The 22,526-nt window shown below is 41.3% G+C and overlaps 1 protein-coding gene and 2 non-coding genes across 3 annotated transcripts; 1 reads left to right on the top strand and 2 right to left on the bottom strand.

Annotated features, from left to right (window-relative positions):
- Window positions 1-6,848: 6,848 nt before the first annotated feature.
- Window positions 6,849-18,605, bottom strand: pyroxd1 (pyridine nucleotide-disulphide oxidoreductase domain 1). The gene is made up of 13 exons (XM_075471270.1): window positions 18,255-18,605; window positions 18,045-18,125; window positions 17,743-17,862; window positions 17,362-17,490; window positions 17,005-17,078; window positions 14,512-14,708; window positions 14,339-14,436; window positions 12,756-12,840; window positions 12,563-12,678; window positions 10,620-10,742; window positions 9,197-9,334; window positions 7,528-7,617; window positions 6,849-7,128 (listed from the first exon to the last, which is right to left on the bottom strand). Exons 1-13 carry the CDS (start codon window positions 18,330-18,332, stop codon window positions 6,970-6,972), a joined length of 1,488 nt encoding a protein of 495 aa, XP_075327385.1. The 5' UTR covers window positions 18,333-18,605; the 3' UTR covers window positions 6,849-6,969.
- Window positions 18,606-20,894: 2,289 nt separating this feature from the next.
- On the top strand, window positions 20,895-20,977 carry trnal-cag (transfer RNA leucine (anticodon CAG)). Its single transcript has one exon. It is a non-coding gene; the product is annotated as a tRNA-Leu (tRNA).
- A 1,171-nt stretch (window positions 20,978-22,148) lies between these two features.
- On the bottom strand, window positions 22,149-22,231 carry trnal-cag (transfer RNA leucine (anticodon CAG)). The gene has a single exon. It is a non-coding gene; the product is annotated as a tRNA-Leu (tRNA).
- Window positions 22,232-22,526: the final 295 nt, after the last annotated feature.

The following is a 22,526-nucleotide window of genomic DNA, read 5'->3' as shown; positions in this document are numbered from 1 at the left end:
ACAGTCTGACCATAAATAGATAAGATATTGCACAGTAGTGACGGGAATTATTGCACAGATGACCGAATAAATAAAATATCACACAGGGTCTTTTAGTATGTAAAATAGTGTAAAATCAGAGTAATAGCGTCAGAGCAGATCACTTAGCGTAACTATGGTTACCTCAGGTTTGACTGTCTCCCGGCCATCTCACCCTGTGGTAAGATGGCCGACTTGTGCGGACGTTCTAAACTCAGACGTAACGCATCGAGCCATTCTATACATATCTATGGTTCTATACATATCTATCATTTTATACATATCTATCATTCTATACATATCTATGGTTCTATACATATCTATGATTCTATACATATCTATCATTCTATACATATCTATCATTCTATACATATCTATGGTTCTATACATATCTATGGTTCTATACATATCTATGGTTCTATACATATCTATGATTCTATACATATCTATCATTCTATACATATCTATGGTTCTATACATATCTATCATTCTATACATATCTATGGTTCTATACATATCTATTATTCTATACATATCTATGGTTCTATACATATCTATTATTCTATACATATCTATTATTCTATACATATCTATTATTCTATACATATCTATGATTCTATACATATCTATGGTTCTATACATATCTATGGTTCTATACATATCTATTATTCTATACATATCTATGGTTCTATACATATCTATTATTCTATACATATCTATGGTTCTATACATATCTATGATTCTATACATATCTATGATTCTATACATATCTATTATTCTATACATATCTATGGTTCTATACATATCTGTGATTCTATACATATCTATGGTTCTATACATATCTATGATAGAGACTTTTAACCAGAGACGGAATGTGAAGCTACAGGTCCCTGGGCACAGACTTGTGAAGGCCCCCCCCCCCCCCCCCCCCCCAACAGAACAAATACACTTTGAACGCAGGAAAAAATGTTATCATGTCCATGACTTCACTTGTTTATCTTGATATGATTTGAATCGTGACTAAGGTTGCCAACTCCCTGATAAATAAATAAGGGACACCTCAGGGTCAATTTGTTTTAGCGCCTTTTTTTGTGAGTGAAACGATTTTTTAACTATTTGACTCGAACCTGAGTTGAATTAGATGTAGGGCTGGGCGAGTTAACTCGTTATTATCGCGTTAACTTGTTTATTATTTAACGCCGATAAATATTTTATCGCGCATTAACGCAGGTTTTATTATATTAAAAGTCTGTTGAATGCATCACATTCACACAGTTACAGCAAACACCACGAAGCATGGAGTGATAAAATAAAGATAAACTAGCAGCTAACATCACCGCTACAGGTGTGAAGCTCACGGAGCTAACCGGCGTTACTTCCTGTTTTACTTGTTTCAACATAAAAGCACGTATTTCAGAATAAATGTTTAAAAAAAAAACTCCTGCATTTACAGCCAAGTTGAATTGTCTTCTCAGCGTAGTAGTTCCAGTCTAAAATATCACTTAAAGGCAAAACACACAACTGATAGCAGCAAGTCATTCAAGGAAACAGACAGTGGAGCGAGGCTTCTACATAAAAACTACAGAAAGATGCTGATGTTAAAAGTGTGTTTGCACAACAAATGTTATGGCACTTTCATTCATATGGCAGCACATTTAAAATAAAGCTAAATGCTAAAAGCTATACGCTACTTTTGGATTCATTTTTGGATTCTGCGTACAAATGAGATTAATCGTGATTAATCAGGGAAATCATGTGATTAATTAGATTAAAGATTTTAATCGTTGCCCAGCCATAATTAGATGCATATTTTTGAGTGACATGAACACATTGTAAACCAATTATTATCCAGAAATTCCCTTTAAAACAAAACTACAAAATTAACTGAATAAAATAAGTATCTTTTTTTAAACAGAAACCTGTCCTGCTTAACTTAAAACTGTATGAATGAACATAAAACAATAGATGGAACGCAGAACATTCATCCTGTAATAGTGCATATCTGTAGAAAACTTTCTGTTTGCTTTCTGTCCTCCGCTATCTTCTCCACGTGCAACGGTACCTCCTCGACCAATGGGACGAGTGCATTCTGTGTCGTCAAACTTGTGTGTGAATATACTGTCAGCTCATTGGTCACAGAGTAGGGCGGGGCCTGGGAACAAGTTTAGTCAAAGTTGCTTTATTTTCAATTCCTTCACATGCCGAAACATACAAGGGAATCGAGAGGACGTTTCACACACTCCCACAGTGACATATAAAGTGCACAGGCACAACAGATAGGACAGGACATATCGATACAAAGTAAACATTCACACAGACATATACTAAGCTAAAACTAGAAGAGCCAATAAAAATGTATATAAAAAACAAATATGCAGTGTGGTTGGTATGTATAAGTTAAGTTAGCAGCGTAGTTATGGTTGTGGTAGTGCAAAAACAGCAGTATGGAACATAATAAAGTGATAAAACCGTACATTTTCATATAAAGCGCCTTGTTATTCATTTCCATCGGCATGATACTGAATATTTTCTGACTCTCACGGTAAAACGGGAGAAAGTGCGTCCCTTTTCAGCTCAGAACGGGACGGGTGCTTTTATTTCTAAATACGGGACGAAACCCTAATCATGACGCATCTCTTTGTGGCAGTTTGGTGGCAGATTAATATGTCTCTACGTGAACTTCGTGCCCTTTTTTGACCATTTTGTGTCTCCTTTAAGTAATTTAGTCTAACTTTGGTTTATCTGTCTTTTAGAATAAAACAATGATTTGGTGTTTTCTTACTTACTTTGAGGGAAATGTTAGTTTGTTATTGTTTGTTTAATTACCTTCTGGTAGAGTTCTGGTTGGAGTTAGTTGTTTCCTGTTGCCGATGAGTCTGCCACCAATGAGAACGTTTATGAGTAAATGTTTTGGTCTGTGATGTTAAAGGTAAACTGGAAAAAGCCAAATACCAACAAGACATGAAAACTGTGAAATAAACCGACCTCAACATGAATCTAAACTCGTTTTTATGGCGTGGTTGTGAACTGAAGAGAGAGGTTGCCATCATCAGCGGATCTGGATTTCTCTTATCGATGTAAACTGCGAAGCCTCTGCACAATGAGCCGTTTTATGGGGGCTTTCAGATAAATCCAGCTGATGTGCAGCATGTTCTGGTGTATTCCCATCTCAGCAATAAAACACATAAAAGCCCATCAGATCTACACCACAGCGCCTGATCTGCGTGCTCGGTTGCTTGGTAACAGTCCGACCGAGTACAACCGCACTCCAGGTCTCGCTGCACCAATTGTCTGACGCTCTCCAGCATCTCTTGAAAAACACGGTACTGTTGACTCGCCTTGTGAATAATGTCCTGCTCACGTTACTCCTGCAATCACTCTGTCATTTCCTATTTGTGTGCATGTTTTCAGCCATTTCAGTGGGCAGAAGCCTTGGTTGCCATGTCAACCTTTATCAGCCAGCAGAGCGACGTCTCCTGTCGGTAAGTCTGTGACCCAGATTAACACAAACCCGGAGCAGGTCTGCTTCAGTCATTCACTTTGTGCTTTGTGCTGCAAAATACAAGATCAGACAGGATGATGTGAGTCTGATAAAAAGGCTTCTTTGTGTGACGGGACCCATGAACCAGAGATCCAAAGTGTTATTTCAGGGGTAATGTGACTGATGAAGCCACGTGCGATTAGCTCATGTGCATTTCTTGGTGGGTTGTTATCATTTGCTCAACACAAAATGCCATATTATCATTATTAAGCCACTGTCCAGCAGGCTTTAAGTCATACCACAGATTCTCAGTCACACTGAGGTCTGAGCTTTCATTATCGTCATCACATTACATTATATTACGGTCATTCTGCAGACGCTTTTATCCAAAGCGACTTACAATAAGTGTATTCCACATCGGTAGGCAAAAGAACTTCAGGTCACAAGAAATCAGAAGTGCATTTCCTTCCAAAACCAAACAGCTAAGAGCAGAACTAGTGCTAGAGTAAGTGCGGTAAGTTAGGGATACTTCAGAATAATATGACTCAAGTAAAAGTAAAAAGTATTCATCCAGATAATTACTTGAGTAAGAGTAAAAAAGTGCTCGGTGAAAAAACTACTCAAGTACTGAGTAACTGTTGAGTAACGTCTGATTTATTTGTTAACACAAGCATTCAATCAAGTTAGATGTTGAGTTTCTGCTGAAATGTGCGTTTGTTTTGGTTGACACAGAAGACACATAATGTAGCTGCTGTTTCTCACTCTTTGTAAGGTAAACTCGTTTCTACCCACCTCTGCAAATCAGTGCGTAAGAAGCTGGGAGGAAGCAGGTGATGTTCTCAGAGGGCGGATCAGGGTAGTGTTTCCTGCAGAGATGGGTTTGCAGCCTGTAGACAAAGATGAACAGCGACTCAGCTGTCCTGACATCAGTCGGGAGATCGTTCCACCATCGGGGAATCATCGGGCATCGAGTCCATTCCCAGACCTTTAAACGTCCCTCCTCCATCATGTTTAAAGTGACTTCTGTCCCAATCTGTTTTCTTTGGATGAGGGTGTCCCCCAGGAATATGCCTGCATTTAATATAATTTATTTCCCCTAAATTCCCATCTGTTTCACAGCTCCTGAGGACGAAAAACACCCACAGAGCATGATGCTGCCACCACCGTGCTTCACTGTGGAATAGGGCTTTTCAGGGCCAAACATTACATTTTAGTCTCACATTTGTTACTTTCTGGCACACGTTTGGAGTTCCTTTACTGTCACGTTTATGTTTATGCATTTAGCAGACGCTTTTATCCAAAGCAACTTACAAATGAAAAATATACAACATTACAGCTAACATCAAAGCTAGCAATAACAATAAGCTACATAGAAGGAAACCACCAGTCAGGCTCTGTCAGAGGTGACTGTGTAGAGATGCTCTCTGAACAGCTGGGTCTCTTGAAGATATTCAGGGACGCCCCTGTTCTGGTAGCGCTCGGCAGGTCATTCCACCATCGTGGAACGACACGTGAAAAGAGTCTGGATTGTCTTCAGCGTGGTGTAGGCCCTGCTAGACGACAATCCTGTGACAACCGGAGTGACCGAGTTGTGACGTAAGCCTTTGTGAGAGCATTCACGTAGATGGGAGCCGTTCCATTAAGCACTCTGTAGGCTAACATCAGGGATTTGAATTTGATGCGGGGTAAGGGTAGCCATTTGAGAAAAAATCAAAGTCTTACCAAGTATATTTGTCTCATTTTTAGTCAAAATATTTCATTACACTTAATATAAGACACAACTGCCTAACAAGCACCATTTCAGCCAGATATAGGGACTTGTTTGAAGACAATACATCTGGAATATCTTGTTAAATGAAAATGTCTTGAAAACAAATTGTTTTGAGTCACATATCAAATGAAACAAGATTTTTTTTTTACATTTGAAGATGTTTTTAAGCTAATTTCAAGATCACTTTTAACTCAAAAGTCCTAAATATCACATTTTATTTCAAGAAATCTGGACAAGCTGATTTTCACTAGTTCCATTGGCAGATTTTTTTGCTTATTTCAAGCAAAAACGTCTTTTATTTGTTGTTTTTTTACTTATTTTTGGAGGGGCATTTTTTCCAGTGCATATCTGGCTGAAATAGAACTTGTTAGGCAGCTGTGTCTTATATATTAAGTGTAATGAGATATTTTGACTAGAAATTAGACAAATATATTTGGTAAGACTTTGATTTTTTTCCAGATGTAGGGACTTGTTTGAAGACAATACATCTGGAATATCTTGTTAAATGAAAAAGTCTTGAAAACAAATTGTTTTGAGTCACATATCATATGAAACAAGCTTTTTTTTCATTTGAAGAGGTTTTTAAGCTAATTTCAAGATTTTAACTCAAAAGTCCTAAATATCACATCTTATTTCAAGAAATCTGGACAAGCCGATTTTCACTAGTTCCATTGGCAGATTGTTTTGCTTATTTCAAGCAGAAACGTCTTTTATTTGTTGTTTTTTTACTTATTTTTGGAGGGGCATTTTTTCCAGTGCGCCGTCGCGTTCTGGACCATCTGCAGAGGTTTCACAGCACAGGCTGGGAGACCGGTTAGGAGACCAGTTAGGAGTGCGTTGCAGTAGTCAAGGCGAGAGATGAGCATGGCCTGCACCAGGAGCTGGGTGGCGTGTTGGGTTCGGTACGGCCTGATCTTTCTTATGTTTAGCGATGCAAAGCGGCTCGATCGAGCAACGGAGGCAACATGATCTTTAAAGGTCAGCCGGTCATCAATCATGACACCCAAGTTTCCAGCTACCTTTGATGGAGCAAGAAATAGGGATTCAGTTTGGATGCAGATGCTGTGGTGTACGGTTGGTTTGGCGGGGAAGACGAGCAGTTCAGTTTTAGAGAGGTTCAGTTGGAGGTGATGGGCTTTCATCCATGTTGATATGTCAGAGAGACAGTCTGAGTTTGGTGCTGAGACCGTGTGGTCGTCAGGTGGGAATGACAGATAGAGCCGGGTATCGTCAGCATAGTATTGGTATGAGAAGCCATGTGATGGGAGGATCTGGCCCAATGAGGTGGTGTATATGGCAAAAAGAAGAGGTCCCAGTACTGAACCTTGGGGGACGCCTGTGGCGAGGTGGTGCGCTGCAGAAGTGTGACCGAGCCAAGATACTTTATCTTTCACCAGTTGAGCCTCTTTAGTGTAGGAACAATCCCGTCAATTTAAATTACAGGTTGTAATACAACACTGTCTCTTTTTATATACTTAACCTTTATGATACATTGAAAGATTTGCAGTAATTCTACAACTAAGAGAGAAGCGTGTAACTGTAACATATCATGTAAGCTGCAATTCAACACGAGTCAGACTGAAAATAATTTAATTTAATTAAAAAAATGACATTTGCTTTGAAAAGAACCAAGAATTGGTTTAACTTCTTCAGGCGTGACTTTCTAATCAGAGTCCTCAGAAAGCAGCGGCTCCGGCGCTCAGTCGAAGTAGTCCTCTATGTCGATGTCGGGGTTGAGCAGCTCCTCGCCGTACGGCGTGAGATCCATCTGATTTAAAATCAGGTTTTCAAAAGTCTCTTCCAGGTCGGTTTCACCGATCAGCACGGCTCCCACCATCCTCCCCCCGCTGAGGACCACCTGGAAACAAAAGCAAAGAGCACTCTCCTCCAGCTGTTTTCATCTAATGCACGTAACGAGGTTTCCAACAGCTCGGAGAAATCTATTTACGCCTTCGGATGAAACGGCTCCTTCTCATTTTTGCACATAATTTCTACAGGAGCTCGGAGGGGACAAAAACAACCACTCCAAGGCACTCAAAACAGTTTGATTTGCCTATTTTTTTTCTTCTTTGTTTTCTACATGTTAGGAAGGGGGCTGCACAGGGTTGCTGGTTCGAATCGTTGGGTTAAGTTTAGCGGAAATAGAGAATGTGCTTTAAATCTTCTGTTAATGCTGGTGTGCATCCAGTAATAAACAGACCCAGCAGATGTGCCCACACAGAGCGAATCAGCGCACGATTATTTTGGTTAGCGTCACCTTGACATACTCCCGGCCTTTGGTGCAGCGTACCAGCAGCTCATGGTCGGACCCCAGCCCCTGAGCATTAAACTTCCCCAGAAGCACCACCTGCGGAGCCAACAGGGAAACGACCTTGATGCATTTTAACGGCTGTTATGCACAAAGTAGATGATTAACACTTATTATTTAAACCAGTGGTTCCCAAACTGTGTGCCGTGGGATTTTGTGACAACCACACGTTATTATCAAAATCAAAATCAAATCAAATTTATTTGTATAGCACATTTCATGTACAAACAATTCAAAGTGCTTTACATAAAATAAAAGCATTGCAGCAGGGAGTGGAAGAAGCATTAAAAATACATAAAAGAATATAAAGAGAAACAAATAAAATCATTTAAATGAATTTAAAAACCAGCAACAGTCCAGATAAGTTCAAAGATATCGTGCAGATTTCATGCATAGACACATGAGAACAGAAATGTCTTTAACCTGGATTTAAAAATGTCTCCATTTGGTGAAAGTTTAATCTCCACTGGCAGTTTGTTCCACTTGTTTGCAGCATAACAGCTAAATGCTGCTTCTCCATGTTTAGTCTGGACTCTGGACTGGACCAGCTGACCTGAGTCCTTGGATCTCAGAGCTCTGCTGGGTTTATTTTATTATTATTGCAATATACAACTACACAAAAATAATTATTTTGTAATTTACCATATCAGTACTCAGTATGCACTCATTTCATAATACAGAGGCAGACTCTATACCTAAAGAACATTATTTAAAAAAAAACAAGGTGGAAATTATGAGACTGACACATCAAAGGCTGAAGGACAACATTAAAACAGAGAAAGTGGGAAAATGGAGCGCTTTCTGGTGCTAATGCTAACTTAACTCCTAGTGAGCTAATGCTAACTTAACTCCTAGTGAGCTAATGCTAACTTAACTGCTAGTTAGCTAATGCTACCTTAACTGCTAGTGAGCTAAAGCTAACTTAACTCCTAATGAGCAAATGCTAACTTAACTTCTAGTGAGCAAATGCTAACTTAACTCCTAATGAGCAAATGCTAACTTAACTCCTAGTGAGCTAATGCTAACTTAACTCCTAATGAGCAAATGCTAACTTAACTCCTAATGAGCAAATGCTAACTTAACTCCTAGTGAGCTAATGCTAACTTAACTCCTCGTGAGCAAATGCTAACTAAACTCCAAATGAGCAAATGCTAACTTAACTCCTAGTGAGCTAATGCTAACTTAACTCCTAGTGAGCTAATGCTAACTTAACTCCTAATGAGCAAATGCTAACTTAACTCCTATTGAGCTAATGCTAACTTAACTCCTAGTGAGCAAATGCTAACTAAACTCCAAATGAGCAAATGCTAACTTAACTCCTAGTGAGCTAATGCTAACTTAACTCCTAGTGAGCTAATGCTAACTTAACTCCTAGTGAGCTAATGCTAACTTAACTCCTAGTGAGCTAATGCTAACTTAACTTAACTTGATTGCTGAAATGTTGCATTAATAATTTGTAGTTTAGGACCATGAACAATGCAGCTTCCTTGCATCTCTGCTGAGTTTCCTTTGCCTCATTTTTAATTTTGTGACCCGTCTGGTTTAAATGAATGTGTTGCTGCTTTAATGAAGCACAAAAAGTTGGGGAACCACTGATTTAAACCGACAGTCTGCTCACCTTGTAGTTGAAGAATTTGGTAATATGTGAGAAGAGCTCGAAGCAGAAGTCCAACTCGATTGTTTCTGAGAGGAGATGAGCTGCCATGCAGCGGCCTGCGTACCAGCCCATCTGACGGGCCTGCGTCCACAAACGCATCTGCGCACAAAACACACAATGCTTTTCCTTTAGCTTCTATAGAGTCTTCTGCTCGAGCTGAACATTCAACGTTCAACGTTCAACGTTCCACATGCACAGGCGATATCCACATATCCTTAACAAACTCATTTACAGCCGGCTCAGCGTTTACATGCCAGGTCACTCAGTTGGGGTCACATGGCTCTGAAAGGATCAGATTATTGGCTAAATTACAGTCAGAATGAGCTGAGCGAGGGTAATTCTCCTTGGATATGTGGCGGTGAATGAATGGGATCAGAGGCACAAAGCGTGTCATACCCCGGTATGATAGGTGGCGCTGTACCCATTCCAGCTGTTGCTAATAGAGCCACTTCCTGTTGACCTCTTCACCACCAACAACAACAACAAACTCAGGCATTGGAGAAAGATGGAGAACGCAGAGCCAGATGAAGCTACGTCCCTCTACATTTGCTCTGTGATGAGCTGCTTGTTGCACAAACTCGATGCCCAACGGAGCATTCTCCATCGCGTTGTTTGTTTCTTTCTGACGGCGACAACAACAGGAATATCGTCTCCTTTGACTTCCCGGTCACGACCCCGGGAAAACATCTGGAGCATGCGCAGAACGCAAAGTCTGATTCACCACGTGCTTCAGCGTCTACAAGCAGGTTTAGAGTGACTTTAACCCAGTTATCTCGGGGTCTGAATCCCATCCGATCCAGTTCTTAGTCAGATTAAGGTGTCTACATGCACTTAATAACTCAGTCTGATTGTAATTTAGCCAATTATCCGATCCTTTCAGTGCCATGTGACCCCGCTGAGTGTGGAAGGCAAAGCTATGCAGAAAGAAGCCCACGTTTAAATTAAAATGCTCTGCACATGCAAATGAGTGACAGGTGCCTTATAAGGAGATGCACACCCACGTTCAACGATCCAATCAGACGACTAGTTTCCAGTTCAAAACAGGTAAGAATTAAATAAAAGAAAGAAATGTAGAGGAACGGGTCAGCTTTGCCTCGAAATAAGATCCAGAACTGAACAATATTCAGCAAAGTGAATATAAATAAACCGGTTTAAAACATTTAATGAAAGTTCATTATTCAGTCAATTCAGTGTTTAAAGTGTCCAACACGAACACCTAAAGAGCCTCCCGATAACCTCTCTCCTGTCGGCCGACCCCACTTTACCTTCACTTCTTATTCGTCTCGACTTTCTGGTAAATATCCCGAATGCCACAGGAGTGTGTCGTCTGAGTGGAAGCGCGCAGCCTAAATAAGCTGATAAAGAACTCCTCTGGTCCCTTTACCTGCTGCCACAGCGCACTGCGTTCCCAGGATGCACTGCACACGTCTCCTGCGGCGTACACGTCCGGCTCTGATGTCATCATGTGGTCATCGACCCGCAGGCCGCCGTCCTCTGCCAACGCAAACTGAGCAGAGAGTGAATAAAGTATGATTACACAAAAACTAAGTGATGTTCCAGATGAACGTGGATGCAGCTGCTCTGCTCTTTATTGGCTTAGAGGGACAGTTCGCCTCTTTAAAGGGACAGTTCTCCTCTTTAAAGGGACAGTTGGCCTCCTTAAAGGGACAGTTCTCCTCCTTAAAGGGACAGTTCTCCTCCTTAAAGGGACAGTTCGCCTCCTTAAAGGGACAGTTCTTCTCCTTAAAGGGACAGTTCGCCTCCTTAAAGGGACAGTTCTCCTCCTTAAAGGGACAGTTCTCCTCCTTAAAGGGACAGTTCGCCTCCTTAAAGGGACAGTTCGCCTCCTTAAAGGGACAGTTCTCCTCTTTAAAGGGACAGTTCGCCTCCTTAAAGGGACAGTTCGCCTCCTTAAAGGGACAGTTCGCCTCCTTAAAGGGACAGTTCGCCTCCTTAAAGGGACAGTTCTCCTCCTTAAAGGGACAGTTCGCCTCCTTAAAGGGACAGTTCTCCTCCTTAAAGGGACAGTTCGCCTCATTAAAGGGATAGTTCGCCTCCTTAAAGGGACAGTTCGCCTCCTTAAAGGGACAGTTCTCCTCTTTAAAGGGATAGTTCGCCTCCTTAAAGGGACAATTCGCCTCCTTAAAGGGACAGTTCGCCTCTTTAAAGGGACAGTTCGCCTCTTTAAAGGGACAGTTCTCCTCTTTAAAGGGACAGTTCGCCTCTTTAAAGGGACAGTTTGCCTCTTTAAAGGGACAGTTCTCCTCTTTAAAGGGACAGTTCTCCTCTTTAAAGGGACAGTTCGCCTCTTCTGACATGAAGCTGTGTAACATCCCATATCAGCAGCATCATTTCTGAACATCTTCTTACCCCCTGCTGCGTCCTGTGAGCAGAGTTCCAGCCTCGTTTTGGTGTTGATGAAGGTAGTCCGGCTAGTTGGCTGGGGTTTAAAAAATAAAGCGTCTTTCTTCTCAGAACAATATGCGTTCAACAGAGTAATACATTTGCATCACAAAATGGTTCTCCAGGAAAAAGTCAGACCTCACAATCTCTTGGCCCTATTTTCTCTCCCTGCGTATCACTGCCTGCTGCCGACAGCCGCGCCTGTTACGCTGTTTGCTGCTCGCTCTGCACAGCAGGGAAAGGAAAGGAAAGGAAAGGAAACAAAAGACAAGGAAAGGAAACAAAGGGAAAGGAAAGGAAAGGAAAGGAAAGGAAAGGAAAGGAAAGGAAAGACAAGGAAAGGAAAGGAAAGACAAGGAAAGGAAAGGAAAGAAAGGAAAGGAAACAAAAGACAAGGAAAGGAAACAAAGGGAAAGGAAAGGAAAGGAAAGAAGGAAACGAAACAAAACAAAAGGAAACGAAACTAAAGGAAAGGGAAAGAAAGGAAAGGAAACGAAAGGAACAAAAGAAAAGGTCTGACTTTTCCTGGAGAACCATTTTGTGATGCAAATGTATTACTCTGTTGAACGCATATTGTTCTGAGAAGAAAGACGCTTTATTTTTTAAACCCCAGCCAACTAGCCGGACCACCTTCATCAGCACCAAAACGAGGCTGGAACTCTGCTCACAGGACGCAGCAGGGGGTAAGAAGATGTTCAGAAATGATGCTGCTGATATGGGATGTTACACAGCTTCATGCCAGAAGAGGCGAACTGTCCCTTTAAAGAGGCGAACTGTCCCTTTAAAGAGGAGAACTGTCCCTTTAAAGAGGCGAACTGTCCCTTTAAGGAGGTGAACTGTCCCTTTAAATCTTTCTCTGATAACAGCCTGGATGTTCTTTCTCATCTTTGTCGAAGCAGAGGTCAGTTTCCCCTAAACACTCACAGCGTTGCCGTGGAGAAAAGGCCCCGTGTGCGGCACGACGCCGGTGGCGCTGACCACCACATCGCAGCCGAAAGTCTTTCCGTTGGTGAGCTGGACGTAAACCGGCCAGGATCCAGCTGAGAGAGAAGGAAAGCGGGGATGAACAAGAGCAGCGGGCACAGAGAGGAGACGGCTAGAACTCCAAAGTTCTCACCGCTCTCGGGTTTTAGTGTTCGCTCCTCGGAGGTGAAGATCCTTTCCACCTCACACTGGTATTCCACCGAGACTCTGCGGGACGCCTGGAAAGAGGAGGAGAGCGGCAGCGTCAGCAGCTGGTTGTTTGCGTTGGCGGCGGTCCTGCCTACACTGGAAAAAATCTAAATCTTACCAAGTATATTTGTCTCATTGAGTATCTCATTACACTTAATATCAGACCCAACTGCCTAACAAGCACCATTTCAGCCAGATATAGGGACTTGTTTTAATACAATACATCTGGAATATCTTGTTAAATGAAAAAGTCTTGAAAACAAATTGTTTTGAGTCACATTTCATATGAAACAAGCTTTTTTTTTACATTTCATGAGGTTTTTAAGCTAATTTCAAGATCACTTTTATCTCAAAAGTCCTAAATATCACATCTTATTTCAAGAAATCTTGACAAGCCGATTTTCACTAGTTCCATTGGCAGATTTTTTTGCTTATTTCAAGCAAAAACGTCTTTTATTTGTTGTTTTTTTACTTATTTTTGGAAGGGCATTTTTTCCAGTGCAGATTTAGGCCCTGGGCGAACCATCCCTGGACCAGGTTGCCTTTGGGTGAAATTAGCTGCATGACACGATGCATGATTCTAATTCTAGTTCAGCAAAACTAAAAATCAAACACAGTCGTGGCTAATAGCAACATGTTAGCAAGATGCTAACAGATAGCCTTTAGCCTACGTCCCTCAGGTCACTGATAGAGATCTGCATCCCTTTATCTTCTGCCAGTTTCTCCTCTTCTTCTCTTTCTAAACTGGGCGCCTGATGGCTTCTTTGCTCTTTCACCATGATGACTCCACATTATTACCTTTGCTTTTCCCATTAACGCCGTCCGTTCAGCCGTCAATCAACCGGAGTCACGTGACGTAAACACATTCACGGAGACGGCTGCACAGATTTATGTTATTTTTTTACATTAGTCACATAACCCAGTTAGTTACACGAAGGTAAATGGGTCTGTGTTCATTTTAGGGATGAAATACAGTTTATTTGGACTGGAAGCAGCTTGTGTTGTGGCCTGGGATCAGTCTACATTTTTATGTGGGTTATGGAGTTTTCTTTGAGTATTTTTTCAGTTTTCTGGAGTTTTCTGGAGTTTTATTTTAGTTTTCTGGAGTTTTCTTTTAGTTTTCTGGAGTTTTCTTTGAGTTTTCTGGAGTTTTCTTTTAGTTTTCTGGAGTTTTCTTTGAGTTTTCTGGAGTTTTCTTTGAGTTTTCTGGAGTTTTATTTTAGTTTTCTGGAGTTTTCTTTTAGTTTTCTGGAGTTTTCTTTGAGTTTTCTGGAGTTTTATTTTAGTTTTCTGGAGTTTTCTTTTAGTTTTCTGGAGTTTTCTTTGAGTTTTCTGGAGTTTTATTTTGGTTTTCTGGAGTTTTATTTTGGTTTTCTGGAGTTTTTTTGAGTTTTCAGTTTTTTTAGTATTTTATTTTTATTATACAGTCTCTCTATTTCATTCTAAAGTAGAATGGAAAATGCGGTCGCCCACGTTGCCCACAGCTGCAGACTTCTCATGCGCTCAGGGTAAAAAACGTGCACCGACCTGCTCCGTGCCTCGGAGAACCATTCCTCGATGCCAGTCTGGACCAAGAGCGCTGCCGGCCTCGGTGGGAGCAGAACTGCGTCCTCGTAAATTTGGTTCTGCGAGTGTCAGAAGTATTTTAAGTGGCTGGTTTTGGAAACAGAAATCTCCCGACCGAGTGTTCAGATTCGGACCTGCTGTGAAGGTCTGTGGGGCTCCAGGTGCTGGTTCCTCCGTGGTGAAGCGAGGCCTCTTACAGGGGGCGGCCACCTCCGGTTTGTTGGCCTGGAGCGACGGGACGAGGAACTGTGCCGCTCCGGGATCAAAGAAGGTGTTTCCTATGGCCTTGTCCTTCACGGCCCAGATCACCTCACAGCCCTCCACCTCGTACCTGAAAGAACATGTTCATTAAAACCAAAAAAAATACAGCACATCCGTTTGTTATCGGGATATATGAACAGATCCAGAATCAGAAACCAAATAACTACTCGCAAATAAATTGGAAAAAAGAGAAAAGTTTCCAGAATCTACAGGAACAGCGTTCCACCAAAGGTTCAGCCTCTCCAGCAAGGACGCTTTGGGCCAAACTCCATCAGAGAATCCTCAATAAGTTCAGCAAATGTTTCTCAGGAAGAGACCGGGAAAAGTTCAGGAAAAGATCAGCAAGCCCAGTTCTGTGGACACCAGCTCATCTCAGATGGACAGAAAGACAGTGCTTCTGGGGTTTTCTGGAGTTTTCTTGGAGTTTCTGGAGTTTTCTTTGAGTTTTCTGGAGTTTTCTTTGAGTTTTCTTTGAGTTTTCTGGAGTTTTCTTTGAATTTTCTGGAGTTTTCTTGGAGTTTCTGGAGTTTTCTTTGAGTTTTCTGGAGTTTTCTTTGAGTTTTCTTTAAGTTTTCTGGAGTTTTCTTGGAGTTTTCTGGAGTTTTCTTGGAGTTTTCTTGGAGTTTTCTGGAGTTTTCTTTGAGTTTTCTTTGAGTTTTCTTTGAGTTTTCTGGAGTTTCTGGGGTTTTCTGGAGTTTTCTTGGAGTTTCTGGAGTTTTCTTTGAGTTTTCTGGAGTTTTCTTGGAGTTTCTGGGGTTTTCTTTGAGTTTTCTGGAGTTTTCTTGGAGTTTCTGGGGTTTTCTTTGAGTTTTCTGGAGTTTTCTTGGAGTTTCTGGAGTTTTCTTTGAGTTTTCTGGAGTTTCTGGGGTTTTCTGGAGTTTTCTTGGAGTTTTCTGGAGTTTTCTTTGAATTTTCTGGAGTTTTCTTGGAGTTTCTGGAGTTTTCTTTGAGTTTTCTGGAGTTTTCTTTGAGTTTTCTTTAAGTTTTCTGGAGTTTTCTTGGAGTTTTCTGGAGTTTTCTTGGAGTTTTCTTGGAGTTTTCTGGAGTTTTCTGGAGTTTTCTTTGAGTTTTCTTTGAGTTTTCTGGAGTTTCTGGGGTTTTCTGGAGTTTTCTTGGAGTTTCTGGGGTTTTCTGGAGTTTTCTTGGAGTTTCTGGAGTTTTCTTGGAGTTTCTGGAGTTTTCTTTGAGTTTTCTGGAGTTTTCTTTGAGTTTCTGGAGTTTTCTTTTAGTTTTCTGGAGTTTTCTTTGAGTTTCTGGAGTTTTCTTTTAGTTTTCTGGAGTTTTCTTTGAGTTTCTGGAGTTTTCTTTGAGTTTTCTGGAGTTTTCTTTGAGTTTTCTGGAGTTTTCTTTGAGTTTCTGGGGTTTTCTTTGAGTTTTCTGGAGTTTTCTTTGAGTTTTCTTTGAGTTTTCTTTGAGTTTTCTTTGAGTTTTCTGGAGTTTCTGGGGTTTTCTGGAGTTTTCTTGGAGTTTCTGGAGTTTTCTTTGAGTTTTCTGGAGTTTTCTTTGAGTTTTCTTTGAGTTTTCTTTGAGTTTCTGGAGTTTTCTTTGAGTTTTCTGGAGTTTTCTTGGAGTTTCTGGAGTTTTCTTTGAGTTTTCTGGAGTTTTCTTTGAGTTTTCTTTGAGTTTTCTTTGAGTTTCTGGAGTTTTCTTTGAGTTTTCTGGAGTTTTCTTTGAGTTTCTGGAGTTTTCTGGAGTTTTCTTTGAGTTTCTGGAGTTTTCTTTAAATTTTCTGGAGTTTTCTTGGAGTTTTCTTGTAGTTTTCTTTGAGTTTCTGGAGTTTTCTTTGGGTTTCTGGAACACGGCCCAGTTCTCTGGACACCAGCTCGTCTCAGATGGACAGAAAGACAGTGGACACGTGTTCTGTGGGCAGATGAGTCCACCTTTCAGCTGCTTCTGGGAAAAACTGCTGAGAAAGAGCATCCAGGCTGTTCTCAGCTGCCTGCAGCCCACATCTGCCCACATCTGCCCACATCTGTCTGCTGCTGAAGATGTTGGAGCATCATGAAGAGGAGAACCAGGCAACAACAACCAGAGACTGCTGAGCAGCTGGAATCTGGGATTCAGCAGGAATGGACCCAGATTCCTCTGAAAAACTGCAACAATCAGCGTCCTCAGTTCCATTAAAGGAAGCTGGTGGAACAGGATGTTTTATAAGTGTTGCTGCATCAGATTTTCAATTTATTTATCATTTCTAAACACAGTTAAGTTGGTCAGTAAACACACTGAAAACCATTTCTAGTGTTTAAGAAGTAAAGATTTAAATTAACGAGCAAATATATGTGTAAAAGATTCTGTTGGATGTTAGAAAGAAAGCAGGTTTCCTACATATAAAACACTTTGTTTTTAGACTGGAACTTCAGACTTACACCAACTCCAAGGCGATCCCTCCATTTCCAACAACAACAATCCTCTTTGCTTTGGATAAGCGCTTCTGGAACTCCTGAAACACAAACGGAGAGTGTTGTGGTGAGCAGCCACATGTTTTATAACCTTCAACCACAAGGTCGTGTTTTCAGTTTTCAACTGTTATGACTGGAGCAGGAATTTTCTTTCACTGGCGGTCGTGTTTATCATGATAGTCTGGCTCTGTGTGTCGCTGCTGCTGATCCACGTGCACGTAAAGACACTCTGCTATGTTTGCGTGGTGAAAAGCAAGGTCTACGACACTCACAGGAGGGGAGGGAGCAGAAGACATAACAAGGAAATGCAGCACCAAGCTGTACCTGGGCACTGTCTGTGTCCCGTATCCCCAGCACATGAGGGTTGTCCTGGGTGAGAAGCTTCGGTCTCCCACCGCTGCAGATACACAGCTTTTCATAGCCAAAAACGCGTCCATCTGTGGTTTCCACAGCCTGAACGACAGAGAAGAACACGTGGGAAGCAGCAATCAGTCTCAGTTCTGTGACACTAAACTTTTTCAACATGCGCTGGAACCACGTGTCCACAAGGTGGCAGTATTGGACAGATCATAGCTGTTAAACACAGTGACAGAAGGGAATCACTGTTTTATCATTATAATCAGTACATATCCGATTAAGAATGCTGCATTTCAATATAAACTGAGACCATTTGAGTGTAAGGAGTGCTGTTAATGGGCTCCTCACATGTGACTGTGTGTGAAGTGATTTCACAGCTGAATGGATCACAGTGACGTTGGGAAATTTCTCCTCCAGGACACTGGACGGTTGCTCCTCCACATCAAACTCCTCCAGGATTTTGGACACCTTCACATGGAGGAAAGTTACGGAAGAGTATTAGGGCCAGGCATAAGAAAAAAAATATATATTTTGCCTGTCGAGAATAAATATATTATTATAATATAAAATATCATTATTTTTTCTTATGCCTGGCCCTGGGTGTGGATGCAAAAAAAAAACACCCCCATGGTCACCATTCTAACTCTAACCTGTTTATAGTTGGTCACTGCCTTGATGTGGGGACCTGCTGTGATCAGAGCCACGTCTGCTGACGGAATCTGGGACGATAACTGCGGGAGAACACATGACCATTCAGGTTTAGCAGCCGCACAGCATTCACTGTGGCGCAGTAATGGAGCCTGAACGCTGATTTTACGCGTGCACAGTTGACTTATTGCATGTCAGCGATTCATTTTCACCTGTTCCACACATGTCACCCCCGCTATGCCACCTCCCACGATCACAAACTGGAACGTTTTCTCTTTTTCACGATCCATAACTCAAAAACCGCTAAGCTAACAACAGCTAGCTCAAAAACCGCTAAGCTAACAACAGCTAGCTAACAGTTGATATATATCATGTTTCGCGGGCGGGTTCAGTCGTCAAATATCTTTTCTTTTTTTTTCTCTCATGGACACATTAACGTTGATTTAGCGCCACAACCAAACTGAAAGGTGTCTTGAATGTACTGTTTAAAGTAATTGCAGTCACAGATAGCCGGTTTTAACACTCATGGGAACGGGAACTGACGTCACACAACTTCCGTGTTTACATTCAACTACGGCAAGCAGCAGGAAACATTTTACAAACGCGCACACAGAGACGTGCTTCATAAATACATGCAGTTTAAATAATTAAATTAATGATATCGGTCTTTGAATTTTAGGTTAGAAAGACCCACAAAGGGCACCTTTTATGGACGATTTTAAATCCAGAACAAGTTCTCCTGTATTTCAAAGGAAGTTTCTCTTCTTTATTTTTGCTATCTTGGATTTTATTCTCTCCTTTTTGAAGGTAAAATTTAGAAAAAATATCACAATGAGTCCTGTTGGTTAATTTGGAGGAAAACAAAACACAATATTAAAAAATAATTTAATTTAGCAGGTTCATTGTACACATCCAACACTGGGCACTCATTGGAGTTATATAAAGCTTTTTTCCTCATTTTCAGTCCAGTTTTTTATTCATTAAGCCACTTAACTCTGAGCTATGAACCATTCAGGCAGGAAAAAGGGTCCTAACTCAAGGGATGAACCAGTGTTGTGTCCAACTTAGCAATGAAGCCATTTTAAACTGGATCTTTAGGCACTTTGTTCCCAGCAGCCTGTCACAGAGACACATCATTTGTTCCCATTTCTTTAGCTGCATCTGTGAAAAACAGCAAAGATAACACAGTGTGACAGACAGAAAACAGGATTTCTGCAGCAACAAGGTGATTCCCAAAGAGCTGTTAGCTGAAAACTTGGCATATCTCAGCATGGTGTGCAGTGTGTCCTTAAAACATTTGAGGAAACTGGACAAGTGGAGGACAGAAGAAGAAGTGTCAGGCCTAAAGAACTATCTCCAGCAGATGAACAGGATCTGAAAGTGATGTCCTTAAGAAAGAGGAAAACATCCAGCAAAGACCTGACACAGGAGCTGAGAGATGCATCTGGAGCTTCAGCTGATCCATCTGCTGTTGGCCCAAGCCTCATCAGAAATGGGCTCCATGGAAGGGTGGCTGTCAGGAAGCCGTTCTTAAGGAAGGGAAACAGGGAGAAAAGGCTGAGCTGTGCCAAAGGACACAAGAAGTGGGCTGAAAATCAGCGGCAGCAGGTCTGATGGAGGGATGAATCCTCCCCAGAGCCCGGAGCTCAACATTACTGAAGCAGTGTGGGATCATGTTGGCAGAGAACGGAACAAAAGGCAGCCCACATCCAAAGAAGAGCTTTGGGATGTCCTTCAAGAAGCCTGGAGAACTATTCCTGAAGACTCCTTAAAGAAAGGACAGGGTAAATTAATCATGTTGCCATTTTAATATGTATAAGCTCGACCTTTGTACGTTTTCCACTGAAATCTGTTTCCCTGCCTGGTAAATAAATTAAATTCCAGTTCCCTGTAGCTTGTGCAGCAACAAGCCATCCATACTAAATATATCATGTGACATCATGTGACAGCCAATCCCCTCTTTAAGAGTCTTTTACAAACAGCCCCGAAGGAAACCCTTTCCCTGTTGTAATCTTTTAAGAAATATATGTTGCATTAATTTGTTTACTGGTTGAATTCCTCCCCTCAGGGGCCATTTTCTGTTGTATTAACTATTGATTTTCTCTTCTCTTATTGTGAAACTCTCTGTTTTGACCAGGACCACCTGGAAGAAGAGATCTCGTAGCCTGGTGGGATCTGTTTTCTTTACCTGCTGAAGCCTGAGGTGGGTTCTCCAGTCCATCACAGGGCCACAAAGACATATTATAATAAATATCAATTATCTTATGACATAATTAGGGCTGGGCAATGATTAAAATGTTTAATCTAATTAATCACATGATTTCCCTGATTAATCATGATTAATCGCATTTGTACGCAGAATCCAAAAATGAATCCAAAAGTAGCGTATAGCTTTTAGCATTTAGCTTTATTTTAAATGTGCTGCCATATGAATGAAAGTGCCATAACATTTGTTGTGCAAACACACTTTTAACATCAGCATCTTTCTGTAGTTTTTATGTAGAAAATGAACGGGGCCAGAAATAGTCTTTGACCAGGAAGTAAAACTGGAACAAATCAATATTTAGTAGAAAACAAATGTTTGTTTTTGATAAATAACCCAAGTTTATTATTTTCTTCTCCTGGATTTAGTCAGATGAGTCGACCTCAAAGACAACAACGTGGTGCATTATGGGTTAAATGTTGCCAGGTAACAGCATTCACAGCCCGTGCTACTGTAGAAATGTCTGAAGGCTTCTGATTTTTATATATTTATTCATTTATTCTGTCAGAACTGTATGCTGGGCCGCATGGAAGCTGGTTCTGGGCCGCAGGCGGGCCTCGGACCACCCTTTGGTGGATCCTGTTTTACAGTCAGGATGGCCGAGCGGTCTAAGGCGCTGCGTTCAGGTCGCAGTCTCCTATGGAGGCGTGGGTTCGAATCCCACTTCTGACAAGGAACTTTTTTTTCTTTACACTCTTTGAGACAACAAATCATGGAACCCAACTGTCTGCTATTTATTCTCCTTCCTCTCAGCCGAAAGAAAGGTGCATTTCTTATTAGATGTATGGAGTGCGCATGCGTGTGCCCTGTCCTGTACCAACTCAATCCACCAGGGGGCAGCAAAGACCTCTGTCTACACTGCCTTATTGCAGGTAATTGTGCTGCTTTATTTGACACAAGCTGAGCAAAATCTGTGAATTCAGCCTGAATAATAATAATAATAATAATAATAATAATAATAACTTGGACTTATATAGCGCCTTTCAAGGTACCCAAGGTCGCTTAACAAAAGAAAAGAAGGGGGGAAGGGTAGGCCGGAGATGATGGAACAACCCTCGTGTTGCATTAGTCACACCAGCAGACTTCAGCCAGCAGACTCACATTAGGAGCAGATTTTCTCTTATGAGCTCATTCCTGTTGCTTCTTGTTATGAGTGGCATCCAGTAACAATTATATTCAGTCTGTTAAATCCTGAAGTCTGTCCAGAACTCATCTGAGCATTAAAAGCGTTCCTGATACCTTCTGTTCCTGTTCACACTTTAGTTCATCTGTAGGAGAAGTCAAAGTGGATTCAACTTGTAATGTTGAGTCACTCACAAAGTATTGAAGGAAAGAGATTATTTGATGTATGGAGTGTGCATGCATGTGCCATATCTTCCTACCTGAGCTGACGGAATAAACATCTGTCCATGTGTCTGCAGGGGACATTTCTCTATCTAAAAACAATATAAATGATATAAATGGACAGACACAGATCTGGTGTAAATTACTGTAAATGACATGTTTATTAACTCATTGGCTTTTACTTTATTTTCCATCGTGAGTAAAAGTGTTCTAAGAGTAAATAAAAAGTAATAAAATATACTGTGCAGCACTGGCGGAGCCAGGAAATACTGACTGTGCAAATTCAACAGAGTGTTACACCTCCACAAACATTCAGAAGAATGGATCTCTGGAATATTATTAAACATTATGAACACAAAACATATCCACACGCATGCGCACTCCATACATCTAATAAGAAATGCACCTTTCTTTTCGGCTGAGAGGAAGGAGAATAAATAGCAGACAGTTGAGTTCCATGATTTGTTGTCTCAAAGAGTGTAAAGAAAAAAAAGCTTGTTGTCAGAAGTGGGATTTGAACCCACGCCTCCAGAGGAGACTGCGACCTGAACGCAGCGCCTTAGACCGCTCGGCCATCCTGACTGTAAAACAGGATCCACCAAAGGGTGGTCCGCGGCCCGCCTGCGGCCCAGAACCAGCTTCCATGCGGCCCAGCATACAGTTCTGACTGGGGTTGCCAACCCCTTGAAAAAACAAAATAAGGGACACCTCCTTGGCAGGAGCAGCCTTCCTGGCCTGGTGATTTTTTTTGTAAGTGAAATGATTTTTTAACTATTTGACTCGAACCTGAATTGAATTAAATGCGTATTTTTGAGTGATATAAACACATGGAAAACAAATGTTTCACCAGAAATGTACTTTATTACAAAATAACAAA

Source organism: Odontesthes bonariensis, chromosome 8 (assembly GCF_027942865.1).
Source record: "Odontesthes bonariensis isolate fOdoBon6 chromosome 8, fOdoBon6.hap1, whole genome shotgun sequence".
NCBI lineage: Eukaryota > Metazoa > Chordata > Actinopteri > Atheriniformes > Atherinopsidae > Odontesthes > Odontesthes bonariensis.
This window is presented reverse-complemented; position numbering and strand designations above follow the sequence as displayed.